The sequence below is a fragment of the Cebidichthys violaceus genome, unplaced genomic scaffold, assembly GCF_023349555.1.
Source record: "Cebidichthys violaceus isolate CVI_PGR_0920_01 unplaced genomic scaffold, fCebVio1.0.p SCAF_580, whole genome shotgun sequence".
Taxonomy (NCBI): Eukaryota; Metazoa; Chordata; class Actinopteri; order Perciformes; family Stichaeidae; genus Cebidichthys; species Cebidichthys violaceus.
The window spans coordinates 1-25,750 of record NW_027176795.1 but is presented as its reverse complement, the minus strand read 5'-3'; the positions used below and the strand labels follow the sequence as shown (position 1 = coordinate 25,750).

The window sequence follows — 25,750 nt, the reverse complement described above, 5'->3', positions numbered from 1 at the left end:
AGAACTTCTGTACCGTGACGACCCGAGTTAAAGTGGAAATGTACTTTATTCATTATTGAACATCTTCCTAAAGCATGAATTTGAATGAATTGATCAAACAATCTATTTATCGTCATCAAGACTGTCACGCTGCATCGTGTTTCCCTGGGATTTAACGGAAATAAGACAATTTAACGGCAAAATGGCCCTTTTTATAGAGGCTGTCCTCCGACCACGACGCCGAGCATCCTGGGAAATGTAGGCGTTTCTATTTGTCGCTCAAGGGTCCTCGAGAGACGCCGCTCTCACGGCGGCGTCACCGCGAGGCCGCACGCCGACCCGCTCCGCCGCAGGTCGACCGGGACAGCAGCCCCGGAGAACAGGAGAACGTTTAATCCCGGAGCGTAATCTAGAACCGGTGTCGTCTCTGTCGTCAGAGAGGCAGACAATGGGAGAGCCGTGTTCTCATCTACAGAGGCCTTGTTCTCAGGGTTTCAATTAGGGCCTCCTGATTTCCCCAGGGCCCCCCCCCCCCCCCCCCCCCCCCCCCCCGTCACGGAGCTGCCTCATTAACAGAAGAAAGAAAACACACACACACACACACACACACACTTGCTTCCGAGCTTACCCCTGACTTCTCATCAAAGATCTTGATGCCTCCGAAGGAAACGGTCAGAAACACCTTCTGCTTGTGGTCTCCTTTAGAGCGCGCCGCTGCAGCGATACCCTGAGGACAGACAGACACACGGACGTGAAGCAGGCGGGACACGGACACGCCTTCTCTGTCGTTAAGACCGAGACCACCGCTGGCATCGCTTCCTCATTATCGTTATTGGATCGGACTCTGTTCACGTCCACGCCGCTCGGCGCTCACACAGAGCGGACGGACGGTGTCTCCCTGACGCTCAGATGTCGGCCATATTGCTCAGATTACTGTTTTGTTTGCGTTGCTCCTGATTGTAGTTCGTGTGCAGTAAATGGACTACAACTGCACTTCGTCGTGCAACCCTGTGGTGCACGACGACAATAACTTACCCTTGAATCCACGGCAGCCTCAATAGTCCAGATAAATCATTTGAGGCCTGCTTGTGACTCATATAATATTCAGGCTGTTGAGAGGCATTGTGGGAAATGTAGGAAATCAATAATAACTGGAAAAGCGGACGAGGCAGGTCCAGCAACAACCTATGTTGCGACAAGCAACGAGCAACTGATTAATCCCTCCAGAAGTGTGTGTAAGGGCGTGGCTTACCTTCTCTATTTGCATAAGTGACAAAACAAAAAGGAGCGGTTGAGAGTCGGGCGAGGAGAGGGAGGAGCGGTGCGACGGGAGGAGGTGGGGAGATCACAGAAACAGAGGTGATGGATTTCCTGTCTGAATAAATGAGGAGGCGGGAAGCCGTTTGATCAATGAGCCGTCTGTCCTCTCCTCAGCCGCTCCACGCCCCGGCTGCATGGAGCTTTCACTCCAAACCAAAATGTGATTTTGCTCAATTCAAACGTCTCCTGCAGCTCGTGGATCCCGAGTGTTAAAGGACAATAACGAAGTTTTCTGAACATCTGTAGCGTAACGGGAGAAATGTTGAATATTTCTCTGAACGAGCAGAATTTTTGGAGGACTTTAGTTATGAATAAATGGCTTATTTCTCCTCATCTTTATTCCCTTCTCACCTATCATGGAACGATTGCCCTCATAGAGCCCTCCTCTCCTCTGCTAACTGCCCCATCTGTCTCTAATTGTCCCTGTCCTTGTAAATGACACATTCACCCCGATTCCCTTCTCATCCATATGGCTAACCCTCCTCACTTCCTCACTTCCTCCCTTCCTCCCTTCCTCCCGCACTCATCATCGCACAAAGTTGCGCGGTGATGTACAAAACATGTATATTTGAATAATTCCAACTTTAGACTATTTATGGACAGGTTTTTTTGGGAATTTAACGGCGCTGTAGGCGATCAGGTCACGTCGTTTCTAAGATGCATGTTAGCTTTATGCGAGTGACATTTGTTATTTAAGACGGCATCAGCGGAGAGAGAGAGAGAGAGGACGGAGGGAGGGAGAGAGAGAGAGAGAGAGAGGACGGAGGGAGAGAGAGAGAGAGAGAGAGAGAGAGAGAGACAGAGAGAGGGAGAGAGGGAGAGAGAGAGAGAGGGAGAGAGAGAGGGAGAGAGAGAGAGAGAGAGAGAGGGAGAGAGGGAGAGAGAGAGAGAGGGAGAGAGAGAGAGAGAGGGGAGAGAGAGAGAGAGAGAGAGAGAGGGAGAGAGGGAGAGAGAGAGAGAGGAGGCTCTTCTTACCTTGAGCTTCATCATGGAGTCCTGGCAGAGTCTGTCTCCCCGGGCGGCGGTGACCTCGTCCAGGCCGATGAGCTTGGCCTTGTAGCGGACGCCATCGCCCCTTAAAACGCCTGATGAGAGCCGCCTCGCTGCGATCCTGCCCTGCAGACGCACACACACACACACACACACACACACACACACACACACACACATCAGTCCACGGTACATCTTCCAGTCAAGGACCTCCGTCTACCTCAGACCAGGGCTATTACCTGGGGATCATCAATCAAGTAGACCACAAGACTTCAGCAGTAATCTTACAACAAACAACAACAACAACAACAACAACCAGCAGCAGCAGCAGCAGCAGCAGCAGCACAGTGCAGGTCGACGCTACGGACGCTAGCAGCATCTTGTGTTAGGGAGCGTTTGGCACCGGTCAATAAAGACGCGTGAATCAATGGAAATCCAGCAGGATTAGAGTTTAAACTCTCTGGATATTTCCCCTGCAGGGTACCGGTGTGACATTTTGCTCTTATCTCCCCCCTCCCTCCCTCCCCCCCCCTCCCTCCCTTCTCGCCCTCTATTGTGTCCGGGATTGTCGGGCATTGTGCGAAGCATTGGTGTCGCCGTGGCGTGCGTGTGATGACCTTGCTCTCGTCCAGGAACAGTCAGAGCGTTATCTGCTGAAGTGACTCCAGCGCTGCTCTTCACACACAATGCAGAGCAGAGCAGAGAGGACTTTCTCTTTGTCTCTCTCTCTCTCTCTCTCTCTCTCTCTCTCTCTCTCTCTCTCTCCATCTTTCTCACCATTTCCGTTTCTCTATCTCTGACCTGCAGTGCGCAAATATTTCATCATCAAGTGTCGTATAGGGGAAACACTCCTGCATCTGTGTGTGTGTGTGTGTGTGTGTGTGTGTGTCTGAGTACGATGTGAGTAAAAGACTGCAAGAGCGATAGTGAGAGGAAGAGGCGTAATGATAATGCAGCATATTCAGATAATATATTGAGGCATTAGTTCAGTTCTCTATAACGGCGTGACTCTTGGAAGGTCACAGTCGGAGTGATGGAGAGGTCCCGCTCCTCCTCTTCTCCTTCTTTCACACAGAGTTCCCACAGCATCGTGTCCTACAGCTCCACTGGATCACCTTCTCACTAACCTCCACATGGATGGATTACTGAAAGTGCCTCGTGGGCACAGACCCAGGGGCCCAGGGTGTCAGGGGCCCCACTGACTATTTACAAACGCACCCCTGTCACACAAACGCAGTGTAGATTAAACACGCCAGACTCAGATATTAAAAAACATAATGTCAGTCGGGCTCGGTTATGACTCCCTCGGACTCGGGTCGAGGTTCGGACGGAGCCTCTGTTACTCTGGTACCAACCAGGAAGAGACACACACTGACCCCAAAGAGACTATTTAAAACGTGACCACAATAAAACTCACAGACTACAATGAAGAGACGCAAAACAACTACAAAGAGACACAACAACTACAAAGAGACACAACAACTACAAAGAGACACAACAACTACAAAGAGACAAAACAACTACAAAGAGAATCAAAACAACATCAAAGAGACAAAACAACTACAAAGAGAATCAAAACAACTACAAAGAGACAAAACAACTACAAAGAGAATCAAAACAACATCAAAGAGACAAAACAACTACAAAGAGACACAACAACCACAGACAAAAACGACTTCAAAAAGACCAAAACAAATACGATGAGACACAAAACAACCACACAGAGACTAAACATGACTGAAGAGACACAAAACCACAGAGAGATGTGTAGCATAAAAAACACAAAATGATCACACAAAAAAAAGGCCAACTACAACAAGTGTAAAATCTGTGTTTGGCTCCTGGCGGTGGGGCCTTTTTGCATTTCTGTGCCCAGGGGCCCCGTTTGTCTAATAATCCGCCCGTGATCTCCCACCTCACTCTGTGTTGTGTGCCGACCCACACATGAACACACACACACACACACACACACACACACACACACACACACACACACACACACACAACATGCCCATTCCTTAAATGCTTCATTAACATCCTCTGAGTTAAATGGTATTAGCGTGGGGTTGCGGAGGTCGGACAGCGTTTAAGGACATTTATTAAAGGGCCTCATTACCAGAGGAATAACAGGAGTATGATGCCGGGTCGGATCTTGCGTAAATAGCTCTGAACTGTGAAACTCTGCTGTAGCAAGTTCTTAAAAGTCCAAGGCTGCCGGAGATTATGTTTGTGAAAATTCATCAGTCTGAACATCCTCGTCCCGTGTGAAGGAAAAACAGACAAACAAGAGGAAAAACACGCCACTTAGTTCTCCATTGATTTAAAACACACACACACACACACACACACAGACACACACACACACACACACACACACACACACACACGTATATAAGTGTGTGTGGATGCGCTCGTTCCTCTGAATCATTGAGCAGACACTCACTCAGTCCTACTTAGAGTAAAGCATGACTGTCTGCCTCAAAAGTCTTCAGAGACAAAGCAGCTGCAGAACATCTGTCCTTATTTGGGAGCGAGTGAGAGACAGCGTCTCTCTCTGTGTTGTGTGTCACGTCTCAGTTGGGCTGAGATGAGAGTAAGTGATTAAACCACCGGAGGATTTGTTTCTGTTCCGACGCAGAAGACATTTAAATATTGCCTTCATTAAAGTTGAAACAGCCCCGTCAAATGTGCACACAAGCCAGAACGCACATGAAGTCGCTCGGCGGCTCTGATGACCCCGCCGCCGCTCCCCTCCGTGTAAACAACATGAAACATGCCTCCACTGTTCTTACTGTACGGCACATCCTCCACACACACACACACACACACACATGAGCCGTCTGTCGGGAGGAATGTCATTAAACATTCTGGAGGAAGCTACTGCCGTTAAAGAACCAGAGAGCATCCTTGATGTCTAACTCATGTGTTCGTGTTATTCAAACCAAATGCAGAATGTAAGGAGTGATCTCCACACTCAGGGGGGCTTAGGGGCCGTCCTGACTGCCCTGACTGTCCTGACTGTCGAGTGTTTGAGGACATTTTGAGCCCTTTGTAAACACTTCCCATAAGTCCACATTTCTGCAGACGTTGCCTCGGGGAATTACCCACAATTCATAGCGTCGTGGCGTTAAATCAGGCCGCAACCTCCGATCCTGAACAGTGAAACCAATGCTGAAGTACCTCAAACCTGCTAACGAGGTGACAGAAAACACAGAGGAAACCAGTGAAGTCAACGTGGAAGTGTGTTAAGAGCTGCATTCTCTCTAGTGTCCACCAGGGGGCGACTCCTCTGGTTGTATAGAAGTCTAGTCTAAAATGACTCTACTTCTCTCTTGATTTATTCCCTCAGTAAACATTGTAAACATGAGTTTATGGTCTCAATCTCTAGTTTACAGTCTTCTTCAATACAGCATGATGTTCATTTAGTACATTATGCTCCATTTAGAGTCAAACACACCATAAAGCAGGGGATGCTTTAGGGGCGGGGCTACACTGATTGACAGGTCGACACCAGAGACGATGCAGCGTCTCTACGTCACTCCTCCTCAGTCCATATATGGTCACTGCTCCAGAGAGCTACTAGTGGTCAAAACTCAACACGGTAAAAACAACATTTATGATTAGATCATTTATACAAATGGAACAAATATTAATTCATTCGTAAAGCAAATAAAGTTGATCTGAGTGTTTGAGGGTCACATGGTGCAGACTGTGTGTGAACATGTGTGAGAGTTAAAGAACACCAGATGTGTCCAGCTGCTTCTGTCTCACTGGAACAGTGCTTTTCATTTGAGTTTGACATTTAAGACCTGCTCCCTCCATCTGCATTCATCACTGTTACTGCTGCTGCACACACACACACACACACACACACCCACACACACACACACACACAGGGTCCAGGGTTACTTCTCCTGCTGAGTGGGTTATATTATTACCTTTAGGAAGCATGTTCCATGAAAGGCCTCCCTGAGAGTGAGTGTGTGTGTGTGTGTGTGTGTGTGTGTGTGTGTGTGTGTGTGTGTGTGTGCAGCACAAGAAGCATTCAGTCTGCTGTAAATACATGTCTGTTATTGCTGTGACCCCGCTGAGCTTCAACAATAATGAAAAAGAATCTTCCGTTTCATCTGTCATGGCTGCTCCGAATGCACACACACACACACACACACACACACACACACACACACACACACACACACACACAAACACACCACCAACCCTCCCATAACACTACTGAAAGAATCTCCAGGTGCATCACTCATGGCAGATCCATTGCTGAACACACAAACACACACACACACACACACACACACACACACACACACACACACACACACACACACACACACACTCTTTTACAGTCAATCACAAAATACAGACTTCTACTCACATCTTCACAACCCAACAAGACCAAACCACACACATACACACACACACACATTGATTGGCCACACCAGCAGCTTCAGTAAAGCTGTTACTACCTTACAATGTATGTATGCATGTGTGTGTGTGTGTGTGTGTGTGTGTATCTGAGTACTTGGTATGCAGGGCTGGTTTGACTGTCTGTCTGAAGCAACAAGCAGAGGGGGGGGGGGGGGGTGGTGGAATGTGATGGATGGATGAATGAGAGCGGCCTCCATTGGATAAATGTCACTCAGGATTACAGCGTTATGACAGACAGAACCCCCCCCCTCCTCTCTCCTCTCTCTCTCACACACACACACACACACACACACACACACACACACACACACACACACACACACACACACACACACACACACACACACACAGACACGTTGACTTCCACAGGTGATACATGGCAGGTGACTGCAGGTACAGTAGGTCTAACCCCCCCTGAGGGGACCCCCCAGCATCGCCCCCGGCAGCTGTAACCATCTGCCTCTCTGGTGCCCCTCCATCACTCTCTCTCGTCAACGAGTCCCGCCTCCAGCCTCCTCTCCTCTGGTTACCTTCACATTACATGCTGGAGTAAATCTGCCCGACAGGAAGGATATTCATGTTTACTACGTCATTTACTCACTTATTGTTTTAGTGTCAGAATTAGGAAACGAGGTTTATCGCCCCCAAAATGTGCCTTTTGGGTGTTTGATACGTTCAATAAACAGGAAATAAAAAGAAGTGAAGAGCGACGTCGTTACGACAGTTTATCAGTTTATCTCAACTTTATTTGGAGGTAAAACCTGAAAAACTGTGGAAGCAGGAAGTCAGTCTGTAAACGGTGACGCTTGTTTTCAGCGATGTCGCCTCGTTCCAAAACCTCAGTAATGAACTTGCGCGTCGTCACCGTTGCCGATAGAAACGACGGCGGAACCACGGCCCACGGTGCGTTAAACTGGAGTGTCGTTGAGCTCGGTCTGATTCGTTGCCATCTCATCTGCTCCTTTGATGGACGATCTGCTCGCTCACTCGGCTCCTCTTCCCAAACAAGCCGACGCCGCTGCTTCCGTTCGGCACCGCCCGCATTGTTCTGCAGCGGCCGGTTAAAGTGAGTAGCTTGTTTCTCGCTGCGCTGCGGATGAAGAAGCACCCAGAGGCTCTTAACTACAGCTGGGACGGTTCCCAACAAACACTCAAACGGCACATGAGGGAACCCGCCAGTTACTCTCCAATTAATCCTGCTTCTAGACCCGGCTGCCCAACGTGTGTGTGTGTGTGTGTGTGTGTGTGTGTGTGTGTGTGTGTGTGAGCTGTTTCTGTGCTTTCTTTACCTATCAGAGGCTTTGTTCTGATGAAGCGGTCGCTCACACAGACTCGTTTAAACCCCAAAAAACAGCAACGTGCCAAGAGAAACAACAAGTTTCCCCGTCTGCCCGTGCTTAACGCTGGCCGATTGATTTGGCAGGCGACTGCTCACACTTGACTGAGTGTACAGCAGTCTGCATGTTGCAAACACACAGGCGCTGGAGCGAAGCGCCGGGTGTAAAACGAGATTATGAAGCGCTGTTCAAAATGAATCACAATAAACGAGCGGCGAGGTGCGTTCCTGAGCCGAAGTCGTTCATCGTGAAAGGAGGAGATGAACCGAGCGGAGCAGGACTTCGGTCCTGATAGCGGTGGTCTGTTTGTCTTCCTCCTCTTCTCTCCGTCTGTCCCCCCCCCCCAAAAAAAACCCGCTGCTCTGACCTGGACGAGCCGAGCTGTCTGCGTGTGAACGTGTTGTCCGTCCACGCGTGTCCTGAGGCGTCCGGAGCGATCGCCACCGGGACGGAAACATCAGCGCCGAGAAGACGCGTCAGGGACGGACGTGCACATGTACACAGACATACACATGTGTCTCTACATACACATACATAGGCACACAGCAAACCAATACATATACATTCTACATGCATACATTCTACACATGTAAACATTTACATTCATAAAAAAGAGGTTCTTCGTGTTGGAGCACAGAACGCGTAGCGTAGCGTCGCCACAACGACTTTCTATGTTGAATGATTTTGAGTATTTCTTTTATTTCAATGGCTGCTTGTATTTGTTGTGTGTGGATGAAGAGCTCCTACATATTAAAGACCTTCATGAGACGCACCATCAACACGCCATCAGTAGACGCTCAGGGGCAAAGCTGCAGGGAGCGTGACGACGTGATGAAGACCAACAACAACACAAAGAAGGGTCAAAGGAACACAGGACTTTAATAAAGGAGGCCGGTGAGTTTAAATGACGATCGTGACGCGTTTTCAGTGCCTATGTTAGGTTGTTCACGTGCGTACGTTAAGCCTAAACACGAGGCCTAAACCTGAGTTTAATCTTAGTTTGACGCGCCGGACTCCAAGGACTGATCAAGGACTGATCAAGGACCGATCAAGGACCGATCAAGGACCGATCAAGGACCGATCAAGGACCGATCAAGGACCGATCAAGGACCGATCAAGGACCGATCAAGGACCGATCAAGGACCGATCAAGGACCGATCAAGGACCGATCAAGGACCGATCAAGGACAGATCAAGGACCGATCAAGGACCGATCAAGGACTGATCAAGGACCGATCAAGGACCGATCAAGGACTGATCAAGCACTGATCAAGGACTGATCAAGGACGGATCAAGGACTGATGGAATGCAGCTGTCGTTTGACTGTAAAGGTTTGAATACGTGGGTCGTTTTGGTTAATGTCTTAAAGGGCTTCCGTACCGATACCCAGTCTTAAGCTGAGCAGATAAAAGGAGTTCATGAAACGCTGGTTCACTAAATAGATCGACCTCTTCCTCTTTAGGAGAGCTTTTAAAAAATGGAGTTACTTTTTAACTTTGTCCCCCAACTCCAGCGCACAGATTCTTGTCTTGGATAGGAACACTCGCCGCGGGCAGGACGGCTTGTGTGCTCCTTACTTACGTACTTACTGCTTGTTATTTTCCTCTCCACAGATCTTTGTTTCCTGCCACGAAACCCACGGAGGACTTTGTGTGCGCGGCTGTCACCACAAGAGTTCATTATTTCATCGCTCACTTAGCCGGTATGCAGCAGAGTGGAATTTTAAGAAACGCTCGAAGCTCTTAATGCAGTACAATGAGGGCGGAACAACTCCCTGCTCCTCATTGGCAAAGGTGTTTCTACAGTGAGTTCTGGGTTCTGTTCATTATTTTCACCAGAACAACATGTACTGTACTCTGGACCACTGATCTGTGATCTGATCGAGAACACAGCAGCTTCTTCAGAGGAATAAGGTGATTTAATATAAGAAGCTCTGCAAGCATGAGGCCTCTCCCAATCCTGTGAACTCTCTCTGTCTCTCTCTCTGTCTGTCTCTCTCTCTCTGTCTCTCTCTCCTTCCTCTACCCAGCATCCCTCTGTCTGTGCAGGACTCTTGGTGCTAAAGCTTGTTTCCCGCCCCGGCTTTTAATTACAAGGTAATTGGTCTCACTAACGAAGGGGAAACATGGCCACATGACATATATGTGTGTGTGTGTGTGTGTGTGTGTGTGTGTGTGTGTGTGTGTGTGTGTGTGTGTGTTGTTTGTGGGTGCAGCTGTGTGTGTTCTGGGCTCTGACAGGGTATCAGAGAGTGGGCTGCTGTGTAAACAAGCCGCTAGAATCCTGTCATGCAGCAGTCCCCCCCCCATGGACCGCACTGTCGGTCGTCCCTTTGCCGCCACCGCTCACACTCACACACACACACACACACACACACACACACACACACACACACACACACACACACACACACACGCACACACACACAAACCCTGCGTTGAGAGCTTCTGAAAAAACACTTCCTGTCTTCAGATGAAGAAGGAAAAAGCTCCTCACGCTTTGTCACATTTAGTCTGATCAAACACTAAAAGACTGAATTCTGACTGAAAAGTGTCAAAACTATTTGTTTCCTTATTAATCTGTGTGAACATGTGAGTGTGTGTGAGAGTGTGTGTGAGTGTGTGTGAGAGTGTGTGAGTGTCAGACACTAGAGGACGTTCTCTCAAAGCATTAGGAAACAGGTAATTCCTCAGAACACAGCGGTGCTCCTTTCATCCTGACGTGAGTGAGCCAGAACAAACTCTCTCTCTCTCGTCTGTCATCTCTCTCTCTTTCTCTTTCTCTCTCTCTCTCTCTCGTCTGTCATCTCTACCAAAACATGGAAGCACTTGAAGTTGTTGTCCTTCCCCTCTCTGTCTTCCTGTGTCTCATCTTGCGTAATGAACCCCGTCCCCTTCATTCGCTCGGCCGGGGTCCTGGAAGGGAGTGACGGTGGACCGGAGGAACATCATAGAGCATGAAAAGGAACAAAAAGGAAGCTCCACCATCTGTCAGTCTGTCTGTGACTCTCTCTCATCTCCTCTCACTGTGAACACACTCTCAACATCTTCTCTTTAAGTCCAAATTAAATTAAATTGATAGTTTTCTTCTGTCAACAGCAAACCAATCTGCTGTGCACATTTGTTTCCTTTCTTTCTTTCAATCATTTTATTTTCAGTTCATAGGTTACACACTGTATGCTACCCTCAAAAATCAGACTCAGAAAACAACACCAACATGGATCATCATCATCCTCCATATAGACCCTGCAAAATAACGGAATATCGGATGTGATGAATGAATGAAAAGACGACAAGCAGAGGAGGAAAATGAGGACGCAAACGATCTGTTAGGAGTTTGACGGCTATTCATTTCTACTTCAGGACGTAAAATAACGTCGTGAAACAACCAGCGAATAAAGTTTCAGTTCAATACGATGATACTTCCTTCTGAAGCTGTCTCTAACCACCAATTAACCTTAAACAAATCTAAAAGTAAGAAAGAAGACAGCTAAAATTGAGATCAAAGTGATGATTAAGAGTTAAACTGCTGTTAGCTAGCCGCTGTTAGCTAGCCGCTGTTATCTAACAGCAGCTAGCTAGCCGCTGCTCGCTAGCTGCTGTTAGGTGGTTGAAAAACGTGACTGGGTGAAAGTACGGTTCTCAACAGCAACCGCTGAGGCAGCGTATGTCAATATGTGATTTAAATGTGTACATTAATACAAATAATATTTGATTTTAATGGTATTTCTGGTGTCGACAAGCGACGTTTAGTCACTAATCACATCCCTACTTCCTTGTTTTGTGAATGAAGCTGTACACAAGTTGCTGCAACATCTCTGTTTGATCAATCAGTTTACACTTCCTTACAATATTAACATTTAAAAGAAATCTGAAAATCACTTTTTTTTACTTGAAAACAGAATAATAAAAAAGAGCAAACTTTTGCACACCAGTAGGTTGACGTAGAGGAATATATGTTCGACAATATGGAACAAAATAATGTCCTTCATCAGGAGAGCATTAGTTCAATAGTTAGACCCACGTGGACCAATCAGGTGACACTACAAAATGACATCACTCAATCAATCAGGGGCCTACAACACAAGCATGAAAACATAAACATAATCACATACGGGAAGTGTGTCTTTAAAATAGACCAAAATGCACAAAAAAAAAATACCAGGACAAATATTGAAAATATGCAATTCATAACTGGTTGGAGGTCTGTTTGTGTGGAAGAGAACACAGCGGCTGTCAGCGTCTAACAGAATGAGAAGCGTCCTCTCAAAGCACAGTCCTTCAACCGCACAGCGGGGCCAGAGTGTCGGCCTCCGTCCCGTCACAGCCCACGTGTGACATTGGGACGCTTTCTTTCCTTTTGTGCAAATTGCAAATTATGAGTGCGGAGGGGGGGGGGGGGCAAACTGTTGCTATGGAGACTGTAGTTAGTGATGCAGCGGGCAAAGCCACACCGACTAGTGTGTAGGAGAGGACTAAGCCGACGCACACGCACACACACACACACACACACGCACGCACACGCACGCACGCACGCACGCACACACACACACACACACACACAGTCCAAGACTCAGGACAGCAAATAAAAGGCTTTTGACTTTGTTGAATGTATTTATTTATTTACCTTTATTGCTATTCTATTTTGCACTGGTGTCTTCTTTTACACTTAATAATTATTACTCTTTTGTTCATCTACGTTTATATTTTTATTTCTTTTTGTCATTCTTCTGTCACTCTGTTTCCTCGGGGATTAATGAAAGCTTATTTGAAAGCTGGGATGAAGCCCTTACAACATGTGAGAGTGTGTCATCAGTGTGTCATCAGTGTGTCATCAGTGTGTCATCAGCGTGTCATCAGCGTGAGACGCTGCACGGAGAGACGGGTTCACAGAGTGGCATTCTGGGGAAGAGCGGTGATCACATCTCGCCACCTTTACCTTCCCTCCTAAGGATGGATGAACAGAAGGGTGCGACGAGGGCACAGTCGGGTGAAAGAGGAGACAGCGGGACGGAGAGATTACTACGTTTCCAGAAATAAACTGATGGCAGAGCGAGACGGAGTGGAGGCAGTTATCTCTAAATATAGTTTCAGCTGTTTGAGAAAGTGCCACTATCTGCTGCTGAGTGTCGCCCGTTGTCTTCCATCCACCGCTGGCCTCCACCGACAACCCACAACAGCACACGGCCAATTCAATTCAATCTCCGTCTGATTGGAGGGAACAGATCTGATTACCTCTCATCGACGGCGCACACACACACACACACACACACACACACACACACACACACACACACACACACACACACACACACTCAAAACACCGTTGTTTGTGCTCTAAGATTCCCCGGGGAAAGATATCAGAGTAAATGGCTTCGGTGATTGTGCCAGATAGACTGGATGTGTGCATAATATCCACACCAAGAAGATAATGTGTTTGCTAATCGCACACCAGAGACGAACAAACACACACACACACACACACACACACACACACACACACACACACACACACAGACGCACACACACACACACACACACAAAGGCTAACAGCTGCACAGCTATAACCCTTAACCACTCTTTTCATGCCGCTGGCTGCCAGCTACAGTGCAGAAACACACTCCCACACACCCTCAGCCAGATCCCCGATGTGGGAGAGTCGTGATGTTTCAGAGTTGTCATGACAGCTGACTGCGTGTGTTGACAGCGGCGGAAGTTATCATAATTTGTAATCATATTCTGTGTCACATCGCGGAAAAAAAAGAAGAAAAAAGACAAGCATCAGTGAATGTTTTATCGGAAAACATTTTCACGATGTTATGAATAAAATAGAGCAAATTGAGAGGAAAGGAAATCATTTTAAAAAAACGAGCGATAAATCAGCAAAACACAAAGTGTTATGTTGACACGTAGGATTTTAGGAACGCATAAGTGCCTGTTGGTTACCTGCCAACCCGGCTGCTGGTGTGGACCAGCTTCCACAATCAGAGTCACAATTTTCAGTTCTGACCAGCGAGTGAACGGCTCCACGGCGTGACTCGCTGCTTCTGTTGGGCCTCTGCACCGCCGTGACCACAGGGGGCCGTCTGTCCGGTCCGGTCTCATGAACAGCAGTCTATATCTGGAACGCCTTAAAGCAAAGATCTACAAATTTGACACAAAAGTCACGTGTTTGGCCATAACTCAAGGAGTCATATGCTCGTTAGGGAAATCTGGCTCAAACGTCCAAAAGGATAAAATGACATTTTTGGACAGACATGGACGTAAACTGAGATGTGACTGGTTGGCTAGATGAGACATAAAAACGCGAGGCGGTAATTCTAGTTGCTGCTCCTTGACGTGGCTGAACTTCCCCACACATGTAGATCAAGTTTGAGGAGTGTCAGGTTTTTAACGGCTTTTCCTGCAACAACTTTGCATTTAGAAATACTCTGATATTCGGTAGGCAGAGATCACAGACTCTGTATAATGTAGTTTGTGGACTGCGGTTTTGAAGCTTCCTGTTCGGTGTTTCGGCCGTCGCCATCTTGCTTTTTTTGCAACCAGTGAACAGGAAGTGACCGCATCTGGACTGAGGAGGAGTGACGTAGAGACGCCGTATACGTCTCTGGTAGAGACCTGTCAATCAGCGTGTAGCCCCGCCCCTAAATCATCCCCTCTTTCTGGTGTGTTTGACTCTAAATGGAGCATAATGTACTAAATGAACATCATGCTGTATTGAAGAAGACTGTAAACTAGAGATTGAGACCATAAACTCATGTTTACAATGTTTACTGAGGGAATAAATCAAGAGAGAAGTAGAGTCATTTTAGACTAGACTTCTATACAACCAGAGGAGTCGCCCCCTGCTGGACACTAGAGAGAATGCAGGTTTATTTAAAAACAGTGTTTATTCACACCATATCTATGTGATGGAATACAACTGGACTTAACCAGAGTAGTGTAAAGTAACACTCTCACCACCAGCTTGTTAGTGGACTAACACCGTCCACGGCTTTGACAAGAGGCCCTCTGGAGGATGAAGCAGAAGCAGAGCATGCGTTCATTAAGCATTCTGTAACATCGGTACTTTTATTAATGACACTACACTTGACTTAAAACAAGAGAAGCACGTGTTGTTGAAGCAGTGTCTTGCGTGGTGAAAGTGAGAGATGTGATTCAAAGGTTCCCCGGAGGAAGGCGTCGGCGGGTCATCGCTCTTCATTAGCGAGGTAGGAAGTTAAAAGTGGAGACAAAAGTGTCTGCTGCTGCTGCTGGGCTCAAATGTCACATCGGCCCGCTGTTCTAATTTGACACGCACATAAAAAACAAGAAGTGTTCTGCACCGGCAGAGCGTCGGCGCCATGTTTTATTGATCACGGAGAATATCAGAATGTGTTCCGCTCGTACTAATTAACAAACATCCTCTGCAGTCCTGTTCCTCTGAGCGACTTCAAGGATGCGAGAGACAGACGAGGACGAGGACGAAGGTGGTGAGATTGATTCACAGGTTAGGACGGAACACAAACACTCAGAGTCCACTTCATCAGCAGACCTGTTCAGTCTAAAGCAGAGAAAGTCCATACTAATAGTAACATATACGCTGATGTTCAGTGTTTGTTCACATGGTCATCGATGTCCCTAAGTCATGTGTGTATTCTGACAATGTCACCACCAGCTGAGCGTTACGAGTTCAACATCGACTCACATCGTATCGACTCTTTATAACGAGACGTTCACCGGTGACGTGTCCGATGTTTATCTGTCGTGACATGTTCTTCTCATTGAGTAGGTATTTATATATATATATATATAGACATATATATATATATAAATATATATAAAAGGCTTTTTAAATTGAAAGGTTAGTATTAAAGGTTGTTTTAGAAATGTGTATGATTGATTGAATTCGTGCTCTTATGAAATGCTGAATAATTTCAGATGATATTTGTATCATGAAGGTTTTATTGATTTGATTTCATCCTATATATATATATATATATATATATATATATATATATATATATATATATATATATATATATACACTGTTTGTCTATTCATTTACTTGGTCTGGGGCTGTTATGGTTTTTATTGACTCTAATGTGTGTTTTATTGATTCATACTGTTTGTTACTCTTTGTTTTCCATCTGTTCATACCAAAGCACAGTGAAATAAAAGAAGACGTCTTTGTCTTTGCCTCGGCACAAAAGGGGAATAAACAATAAATACAATCAAACATAAAACTATTGTTCTCTGTCTAGAATTCACGATCGGTGAAGCATCCTCAGTACAGCCTGATGTCATGACAGGACTGCATTAGACTGTACAGGTGTACCTAATAAAGTGACCACTGTGTGAATGTCTATACTCAAAATGACATTATATGTATATATATATGTATATATATAAACATATATATGTACATCTTGTTGCTATGCAGGGTCACACATTAATACTGAAATCGATATGATTTGCAGATGAACAAGTAGAGCAGACGGGCGGAGGTGGACGGATGTAATCTTTCTGGATTTATTGAGGATTAATAAAGACTATTACGCCTGAAGAACCCGGCCGACCAATGAGAGAACGGGTCGGAGAACCGCGGTTATTCTCCTCGGGTCACGTCGGTGCTGAAGGCCGGAGGTTATCTCCATCTCGTCGTGGTAATTCAATAAAAAGCCTTCTGGTGGAGAGGAAACAGAACGACCCCTGAGCTCCCCCATGAAACATAACCACACACACACACACACACACACACACACACACACACACACACACACACACACCGTCTGTGATTAATGTGTGACACGCTGCCGTCCCAGACTCTTTTTCATTACATTCTTCACCACAGAACTGTGAAACAAAGGCCTGAGATTAAACAGCTCTCCTTCACATTGACTCATTAGTCTCTCTCTCTCTCTCTCTCTCTCTCTCTCTCTCTCTCTCCCTCTCTCTCCTGGTGATCAGTCTCTCCTCAGAGTCTCACTCATTCAGGGCAAGGTCATTTTGGAGTCAGAGCAGTGAGGAGGAGGAGGAGGAGGAGGAGGATGTTAGAGGAGCATCCTGCAGCTGTTCTTCTTCCTAACCCTCGTGGTGTTCGGTTACTCTGTGGATCTATTTCCACTCAAATCAGCTCCTGTAGAGACACGTGTACGTACTGTAACAGTGCTTCCTGTTCCTGTTACACGCTTGTTGCTTGCGTTGTGGTATATGATTGCATTTCACTTTCATCACCCTGCCGAGTGTGTGTGTGTGTGAGTGTGTGTGTGTGTGTGTGTGTGTGTCTGTTTGAGTGACCCAGATCACAACAGAGATGAGATCTCTTTGTAGCAAAGTGAATTCTACATCATCGAGATGCCGAATGAAGCACCGGACACAAAAAACTTACGAACACCTGCTAACACCAGCTAACACCTGCTAACACCTGCTAACACCCGCTAACACCCACGAACACCTGTTAACACCCGCTAACACCTGCCAACACCCGCTAACACCCGCGAACACCCGCTAACACCCGCTAACACCAGCTAACATCTGCTAACACCTGCTAACACCAGCTAACACCAGCTAACACCTGCTAACACCAACTAACACCAGCTAACACCTGCTAACACCAGCTAACACCTGCTAACATCTGCTAACACCAGCTAACACCAGCTAACACCTGCTAACACCTGCTAACACCAGCTAACACCAGCTAACACCTGCTAACACCAGCTAACACCTGCTAACACCTGCTAACATCTGCTAACACCTGCTAACACCAGCTAACACCAGCTAACACCTGCTAACATCTGCTAACACCAGCTAATACCAGCTAACACCAGCTAACACCAGCTAACACCTGGCTTTTGTCTTCAGAGGGAACGGTTACAGTCGGCTTTGATTGCCAGATAATTGACCCGTGTGTCGGCTCCAGCTCCGGTGGACACATCAACATGGATTCTGACGATTAGCATAATTTATCATCGTACAAAACACACAATTAATGTTCTCTCCTCAAAGCCACCAGACTCCAGTCAGACAACATTTCACCTTCATTCAAACTCGACGGGAACAAAATGAAACTCCTCAGAAAGTCTCTTTGTTTGTCTTCACTGATCCAACAACCAGCAACTCTGGTTTAACAGTTTGAAAGAGAGACTGAATAATAACAGAAGTAACAACTGTAACAGTTTTACTGTGTCCAACTTTTTACCGTGTATTTGTGCACACCAGAAAGAAAAGGTGTCTATCGACTGTTTTCAGCAAGTTTTCCCGTGTTTGAACCTCATAAACGTGTTAATTTAGTTGGAAAAAACGGTGGAAGATAAGGCGTGTGTATGTGTGTGTGTGTAGGTGTGTAATTGTGTGTGTGTGTGTAGGTGTGTAATTGTGTGTGTGTGTGTGTGTGTGTGTGTGTGAGAGAGAGAGACACAGAGGAAAGAGACTAGAGGAGAAGCTAGAAAACCCTCAAGTCTAAACGCTGAAGGCAAACCATTCATCTCTCCTCTCATATGCTCTTCTGGGCTTCAATCCCAGTCCTAGTGAGTGAGTGTGTGTGTGAGTGTGTGTGTGTGTGTCGGCATCTCCCCACATATGGAGAGCAGTCTGAATGATGAACATGATCTCCATTGCAGCAGAACAATGCTGTTTCTAAATAGGACATGAGAGGCATTCAGGCTTCCCTCACAGAGTAAGGTGTATGGGGGTGGTGGTGGGGGGGGCGTGCCGTGTGCAATGAGGCGTCTGCTGCAGGTGATAGCGCGTGCGTGTGTGTTTCCGCGTGGCTTGCCGAGCATCCGCTCAGCGGCGTTCCCGGCGGTGTCCGGAGTGTTTTGCCACATCAATCAGATGCTTATTCGGAGAACGCCGGGCGTCGCTCTCGATGTCGGGCAGCTGGCAGCGAGCAGCTGGGCGATGGCTGCCGGTCCATCACCCCCCCCCCCCCCCCCCCCCCCCCCACCACACCATCACCTCTGCTCTGGGACCGACCCGGGCCTGCTCCCGTACACCTGCTAGCTACCCGCCTCTGGAGCTTTTCACACCTGGAACCACACGGCATCCCCGCACCTGTGTGGTGGCAGCCTACTGTACCGTGATCCGCCCCGCACCTGTTAATTATCTAGGAACAACAGCCGCCCCGCGTCCTGCTGTCTAACCCAAATCCATCATTAATAAAGAGGAAGGAAGCGTGAGCGTGTGTTCACCAGCGCTGAGGCCGCAGACGGTTCTGTTTGTAACATACTGGAGCAGTAGAAGGGATTCCTTTCCTCAAGGAGACGTTCACTAGCACTGAATATCTTTACATAATAAGGAATGTTCTGCTACTTGTGTGTTTGTTGTGTTACATCTGAGTTCCCGTTGTGCGTCCCCCGTGTTGCATAATGACAATAAATGATCCTTGAAATTAGGCCTCATTCCAAATGTACCATTCTACGATTAAAGGTCTTTACACACCGGGGGGCCGCTACTAATTAACGGCACAACAAAAAAAAAACGCCTGGGACTATTACGCGTCTGGGGCTTTTATTGTGGAAGGTGAGGAGGAGGAGATCTGGTCTGCGGTCTGCATTGATTGGTCGACGCAATGAACGAACGGGAAGTTGTGATATCTGTCTGTAACGAGACAAAGGTTGATCTCACTTTAATAATTTGTATGGCAGACGTCATTAAAGCGTCATAAACGCAGGCTTCAAAGTCCAAAGTCTATCCGTGATCGCACCACAATAACCTGGTTTGACTTGGATCTGCAGTATCAATAGTCTACACCTCGGGGCCGTGCGGTGCAGGTGGTCGGCCCTCGCTCCTACCTTTCCTCTTGGAGTCCCGTCTGACGCTGCTGGGCCGGACCGCTGGCTGCAGCTCCGTCTCTGTTGACATCCTCAGGCTCCAACTGGGCTGGACTCCGCCGCCGCCGCTGCCGCTTGGCTCCGCTGGGCTCCTGAGGGCTCCGGGTTCACAGCGTCAGTGCCGGCTGTGCGTGCGTGGGCGCCGGGCGTGTGCGTGGAGGCGCCAGGTGTGTGCGTGGGCACACGGGCTCATGGGAGAGGGAGGGGCTTCAGCCCTGACACGACATCCCACACACACCCACAGAGAGCTGCAGAGAGAGAGAGAGAGAGAGAGAGAGGTTTGCGGTGGTGTTTACTCTCTCAGAGTCCTCAGACGGCGTGAGAATGAGCTGCGTTCTGATCGGGGGTCCTTTGAGTAGATGTTGCCCGTGGTAACAGACCGCCTGTCAATCACGAGTCTCAGCAAGGACGCCGCTTAAAAAACAATCCCACCTCTTCAAAGCACTTCCCTCTGCAAACACGCCACGCATACTCAAGCAGCTGTAAAAGCACGGGCAGCGTTAATAATGACAAAAGATTTATTACAAATGAGTCTGGATGACATCATTTCCTGTCACTGGACTAGCTACGACAATGCTGGGAAAGAAGCACAGCTTAGACAGATCATTAAAAAACATTAGAAACACTGACATGTCGGCTATGATCCCTCATGTCACAGGGTGGTGTAGGTGGTGTAGGTGGTGTACACTGCGATGGATGTTTACAGAAGATACCGGGTTCTTTGTGTCCTCACAATAAGTTTGGTTAAACCTGTCTGATCAGCTGTTTGTTGTCTAATGTTTCCTCGTCTAGCCAACCGACTTGGCGGCTCTACTGTTGTTATTACCAACAGCAGAGAGGACCCAAACTAATGAAACTACTCTCCCAGCATGCACTGCCTCCTTCACCGCTGTTCTGTTCTGGAGTGTTGACTTGGCAGCGACTGCTATAAGTACTCCCCAAAAAAACACTCCGGATCCTCACTCTGACCCAAACAACAAACGCTAGACGAGCTCCTTTCTGTCCACAGAGACACTGAAGCTCAGAGGCCGCAGGAGGAGGCAGGAGCAGGAGGAGGCAGCAGGAGGAGGCAGCAGCAGGGTGACGCGCTGAATAATGAATCAGACTCTTTCTTCACCTCTCAGACCACCGGCCTCGACCTCTCTCTCCGTCTGACAGAGGGCCGACTTGAACAAAATGAAGAAGACTGGCGCTTCTTGGAGGAAGAGGGGGAAATCTCCCCCCCCCCCCTCCTCCACGGTGTTTCCGTGTGAACAGGAGGCCCCCCCGTGAGCCTCGGGCGAGAACAGATGAATTGAGAGGCTTTTAATTTGCCGTGGACGGAACAGAACAGAACAGAACAGAGTCCATTTAATTCTGCCAGCGGAGGCCATGTCGGCAAAACGCTGACAATATTCTTTATCAGGTCCAAACACACTGGAAAGAGTGAGTCACTCCAATTACAGGCTCTATCAGCAGCACTGCTCACCAAATGGATGGAGAGAGGGGGGGGGGGGGGGGGGGGGGGGGGGACACAGAGAGAGAAAGAGACAGAGAGAGAGAGAGAGAGAGAGAGAGACAGAGAGGTGTTAGAAGAGAAATGAACAGAGTGGGAGTAAAGTGAGGGGTGAGGGGGAAACACAAAGCGGGTGAGTAAGATAATGAGGTCCGTCGTCTCTCTGGGTTTGTTCTCTGAGTTCTTCTTCTAGCTGTGAAGTCTTTCAGGGAGCATCTGGAGCTCCAGGTTAAGAAAAGCCGGGCCGGTAATCCGCGACTTGGACCGGATCCCCCCCTCCCCACACCAGACCGTCTTTTTTTATTCTACAACTACAAAACCCACAATTCAATGAGGCCAGCAGCTAACGACTAGATTTAATATTAACGAATAATCTCGATAAATTCATCGAAAAATCTTGGGTAGATAACGAGAATAAATATGAAACAGATTCATTGAATATCAAAACAGTTGGTCAGTTAATCAAATAGTCAATGATGTGTTTCTGTGGTTTTACAATCACAAATATATCACGGCAAAGAAGAACATCTGAATGAGTTTTGAGTTGGTCCAATGAGAGCTAGACTCAGTGGAGGGATGAGGTCCAGCTCATCTGAAGCAGAGCGGGGGGGCTGTCCTCCAGAGAGACTGAAGCTTGGTCTACTCCGAAGACTCCGAAGACGGAGCGAGAGCTACGAGTACCTCCACAAGTGTTCTCTGAAACGGCAGACGAACAAACTAAATGAGCTCTTGAGCTCTGAAGAAGCAAGAAGACAACGAGTGTAATCGTCAAAACCAACCGTAAACCAAACGTAAACCAACCGTCAAAACCAACTGTAAACCAACCGTCAAAACCAACCGTAAACCAGCCGTAAACCAAACGTAAACCAACCGTCAAAACCAACCGTAAACCAACCGTCAAAACCAGCCGTAAACCAACCGTAATCCAACCGTAAACCAACCGTCAAAACCAGCCGTAAACCACAGTCAAAACCAACCGTAAACCAACCCTCAAAACCAACCGTAAAAACCAGCCGTAAACCAACCGTAAACCAACCGTCAAAACCAGCCGTAAACCAACCGTAATCCAACCGTAAACCAACCATCAAAACCACCGTAATCCAACCGTAAATCAACCGTCAAAACCAACTGTAAACCAACCGTCAAAACCAGCCGTAAACCAGCCGTAAACCAACCGTCAAAACCAGCCGTAAACCAGCCGTAAACCAAACGTAAACCAACCGTCAAAACCAACCGTAAACCAACCGTCAAAACCAGCCGTAATCCAACCGTAAACCAACCGTCAAAACCAGCCGTAAACAACCGTCAAAACCAACCGTAAACCAACCCTCAAAACCAACCGTAAAAACCAGCCGTAAACCAACCGTAAACCAACCGTCAAAACCAGCCGTAAACCAACCGTAATCCAACCGTAAACCAACCATCAAAACCAACCGTAATCCAACCGTAAATCAACCGTCAAAACCAACCGTAAACCAACCCTCAAAACCAACCGTAACCAACCCTCAAAACCAACCGTAAACCAACCCTCAAAACCAACCGTAACCAACCCTCAAAACCAGCAGTAAACCAACCATAATCCAACCGTAAACCAACCGTCAAACCAACCGTAATCCAACATAAACAACCGTCAAAACCAGCCGTAAACCAACCGTAATCCAACCGTAAACCAACCATCAAAACCAACCGTAATCCAACCGTAAATCAACCGTCAAAACCACTGTAAACCAACCGTCAAACCAGCCGTAAACCAGCCGTAAACCAACCGTCAAAACCAGCCGTAAACCAGCCGTAAACCAAACGTAAACCAACCGTCAAACCAACCGTAAACCAACCGTCAAAACCAGCCGTAATCCAACCGTAAACCAACCGTCAAAACCAGCCGTAAACCAACCGTCAAAACCAACCGTAAACCAACCCTCAAAACCAACCGTAAAAACCAGCCGTAAACCAACCGTAAACCAACCGTCAAAACCAGCCGTAAACCAACCGTAAACCAACCATCAAAACCAACCGTAATCCAACCGTAAATCAACCGTCAAAACAACCAACCGTAAACCAACCCTCAAAACCAACCGTAAAAAACAGCCGTAAACCAACCGTAAACCAACCGTCAAAACCAGCAGTAAACCAACCATAATCCAACCGTAAACCAACCGTCAAAACCAACCGTAATCCAACCATAAACCAACCGTCAAAACCAACCATAAACCAACCGTCAAAACCAACCGTAAACCAACCGAGGAGGAATCGTAAAAAGATTTCGTAGAAAGATTATATTGATTACAACAAACGTAACCGTCTTTGTAAACTCCTTAGCGGCCGAGTGCCGCGACCTCTTGGCCTGTGAAGGTCAGTGGAGTGTGAACCACGCTTTAGTCAACCAGCACTTGGTCAAGCACCGCTTTGAATCCTGCGTTCACACCGAGTCGCCCGAGAACAACAACGAACAAAATGAAGTTGGAGGAGGCGGGCCTACAACAACAGCCGCCGGTGTTCTGGTGAGAAACAAGTGAGCAAAGAGCCCCTGAAGAGGCTGAAGATGAAGAATCTGCAGCAGCACTGCTCTCCAGGTCTCTGGAAGGCTCCAGACATATGGTCCATTCTCTGAGCTACATCTGAGCTACAGTCCCCAGAGGGCAGAACAAGATAATTTATCCCCCAAAAAAACAGTCCGTGTCTATCTTCAGACACACACACACACACACACACACACACACACACACACACACACACACACACACACACAGACGACATGAAAGAAAGAGCAGCGCCATCAAAAGCCGTGGTGAACGCCGTCGTGGCGGTTTGACCTGGAATTGGCGTGCGAGCTAAAAGTAGCAGCGGAGCGGAGCGGGACGTGAACCCGCGGCTCAGCGCGTCTGGATTTAGACGGAAATCTGAAGTCACACCAGACCGGAGGAGAAAAGGGGAGCGAGCGGTAAATTGGACGTCCGTAAATGGGGCGCTGCCAACGTGTGTGTGTGTGTGTGTGTGTGTGTGTGTGTGTGTGTGTGTGTGTGACTGGATAAACAGGATGCTGCCAACAGGAGCTTAATGCCCAGAAATCATCTGCAGCTACAGTAAAGTCTGCCAGGCGAAAAAAGAAAGAAAGAAAGAAAGAGAACCCCCCCCCCCCCCACACACACACACACACACACCTCCCACTCTCTGGGTAATTGTGTTCTGTCCATCAGGCTCAGAGTTAGATTAGCGACTCCACTCATTCAGCTCTCCTGCCATCTCAATAATGAATAACCACAGAGTCCACCTCCACTCTACCTGTGCTCTGTCTGTCTTCTGCCTCCTCCCCCCCAGCTCTCTCTCCTCCCCCCCCCCCCCCCCCCCCCCCCCCCCCCCTCACCCCCCCTCCCTCACCACCTTTGCGTCCCGATACGTTATCGGTTCCTCCTGCTCGTCGATGAGTAACCAGGACTGCGGGTGTATTGAAAAGGTTACCCGTATTACGGAGCGTCACTCCGTGGATCTTTCTTTGGACTACATTAACCATCAGACACCATCAGACGCCATCAGACACCATCAAACACCATCAGACGCTCCTTCAGGCGGCGAGATGTTAAATGCACATTGAAATGTCAGGGAACCAAATAATAACCGTCACTCAAAGCCCACTCCTGGTGGTTTACTAAATTAAATATCGAGACCTACCAGATTCATGATCTGTAGAGAGAGTCCACTCAGGAAGAGACGAAGCACAGCGGAGGAAGAAACGGAGCGTAACAGAAGAGAACCGCAGGAAGGGTGAAAGATCAACTATTAATCAACGAGTGAACGAGTTAATAGAGAGGGAGAGAGAGAGAGAGAGAGAGAGAGAGAGAGACCTGAGTTGTGGGTTAAAGTTCACTGTCACACCCAGATCAGATCCTTCACTTCACTTTACAGTCAGATCAACAATGAGACCAACTGGGGCAAGAAGATCTTAAAGAGACAGTACAGATGTTCAGTGTGAGGTTCTCCTCCACAGTCAGTGTTCTACTACAGTACATGAGTTCATAGAACCGGACAGGAGAACAAAGTGATGTTCTAGCCTCCTAAAAGAACGTCTCTCAGTATTCAGGATGTTCTCTGCTCCTCACCTCTCTGTCAGACACAGTGTGTTAAACCTTCACCTTCACATGGAGGAGTAGTGACAGTGAACTGACAGCTGGAGACACATTCCATGTGTCTGATGATTCTGATTGAACATGATTAATCATCTGTTGATCTCAACATGTTCTGCCGTAGATTTGACACGTTATTACCGTCAATTAGTTCATTAATCGTTAACGTTTACCAGACTTCAGAGCGGTTGAAATGATTTTTGGGACGGTGGATCTTTGTAGACCAGCTGCTCTAATCAAACGACTGAGTCTGA

The 25,750-nt window shown here is 47.6% G+C and overlaps 1 protein-coding gene across 1 annotated transcript; it reads right to left on the bottom strand.

Moving 5' to 3' along the window:
• Positions 1-607: 607 nt before the first annotated feature.
• Positions 608-19,911, bottom strand: LOC137888872 (disabled homolog 1-like; the record flags this gene model as incomplete). Its single annotated transcript, XM_068732379.1, is given in 4 exon segments — positions 608-706; positions 2,275-2,373; positions 2,375-2,415; positions 19,842-19,911. Coding segments are annotated over 4 exon segments (309 nt in total), but the record flags the coding sequence as incomplete, so codon positions are not given.
• Positions 19,912-25,750: the final 5,839 nt, after the last annotated feature.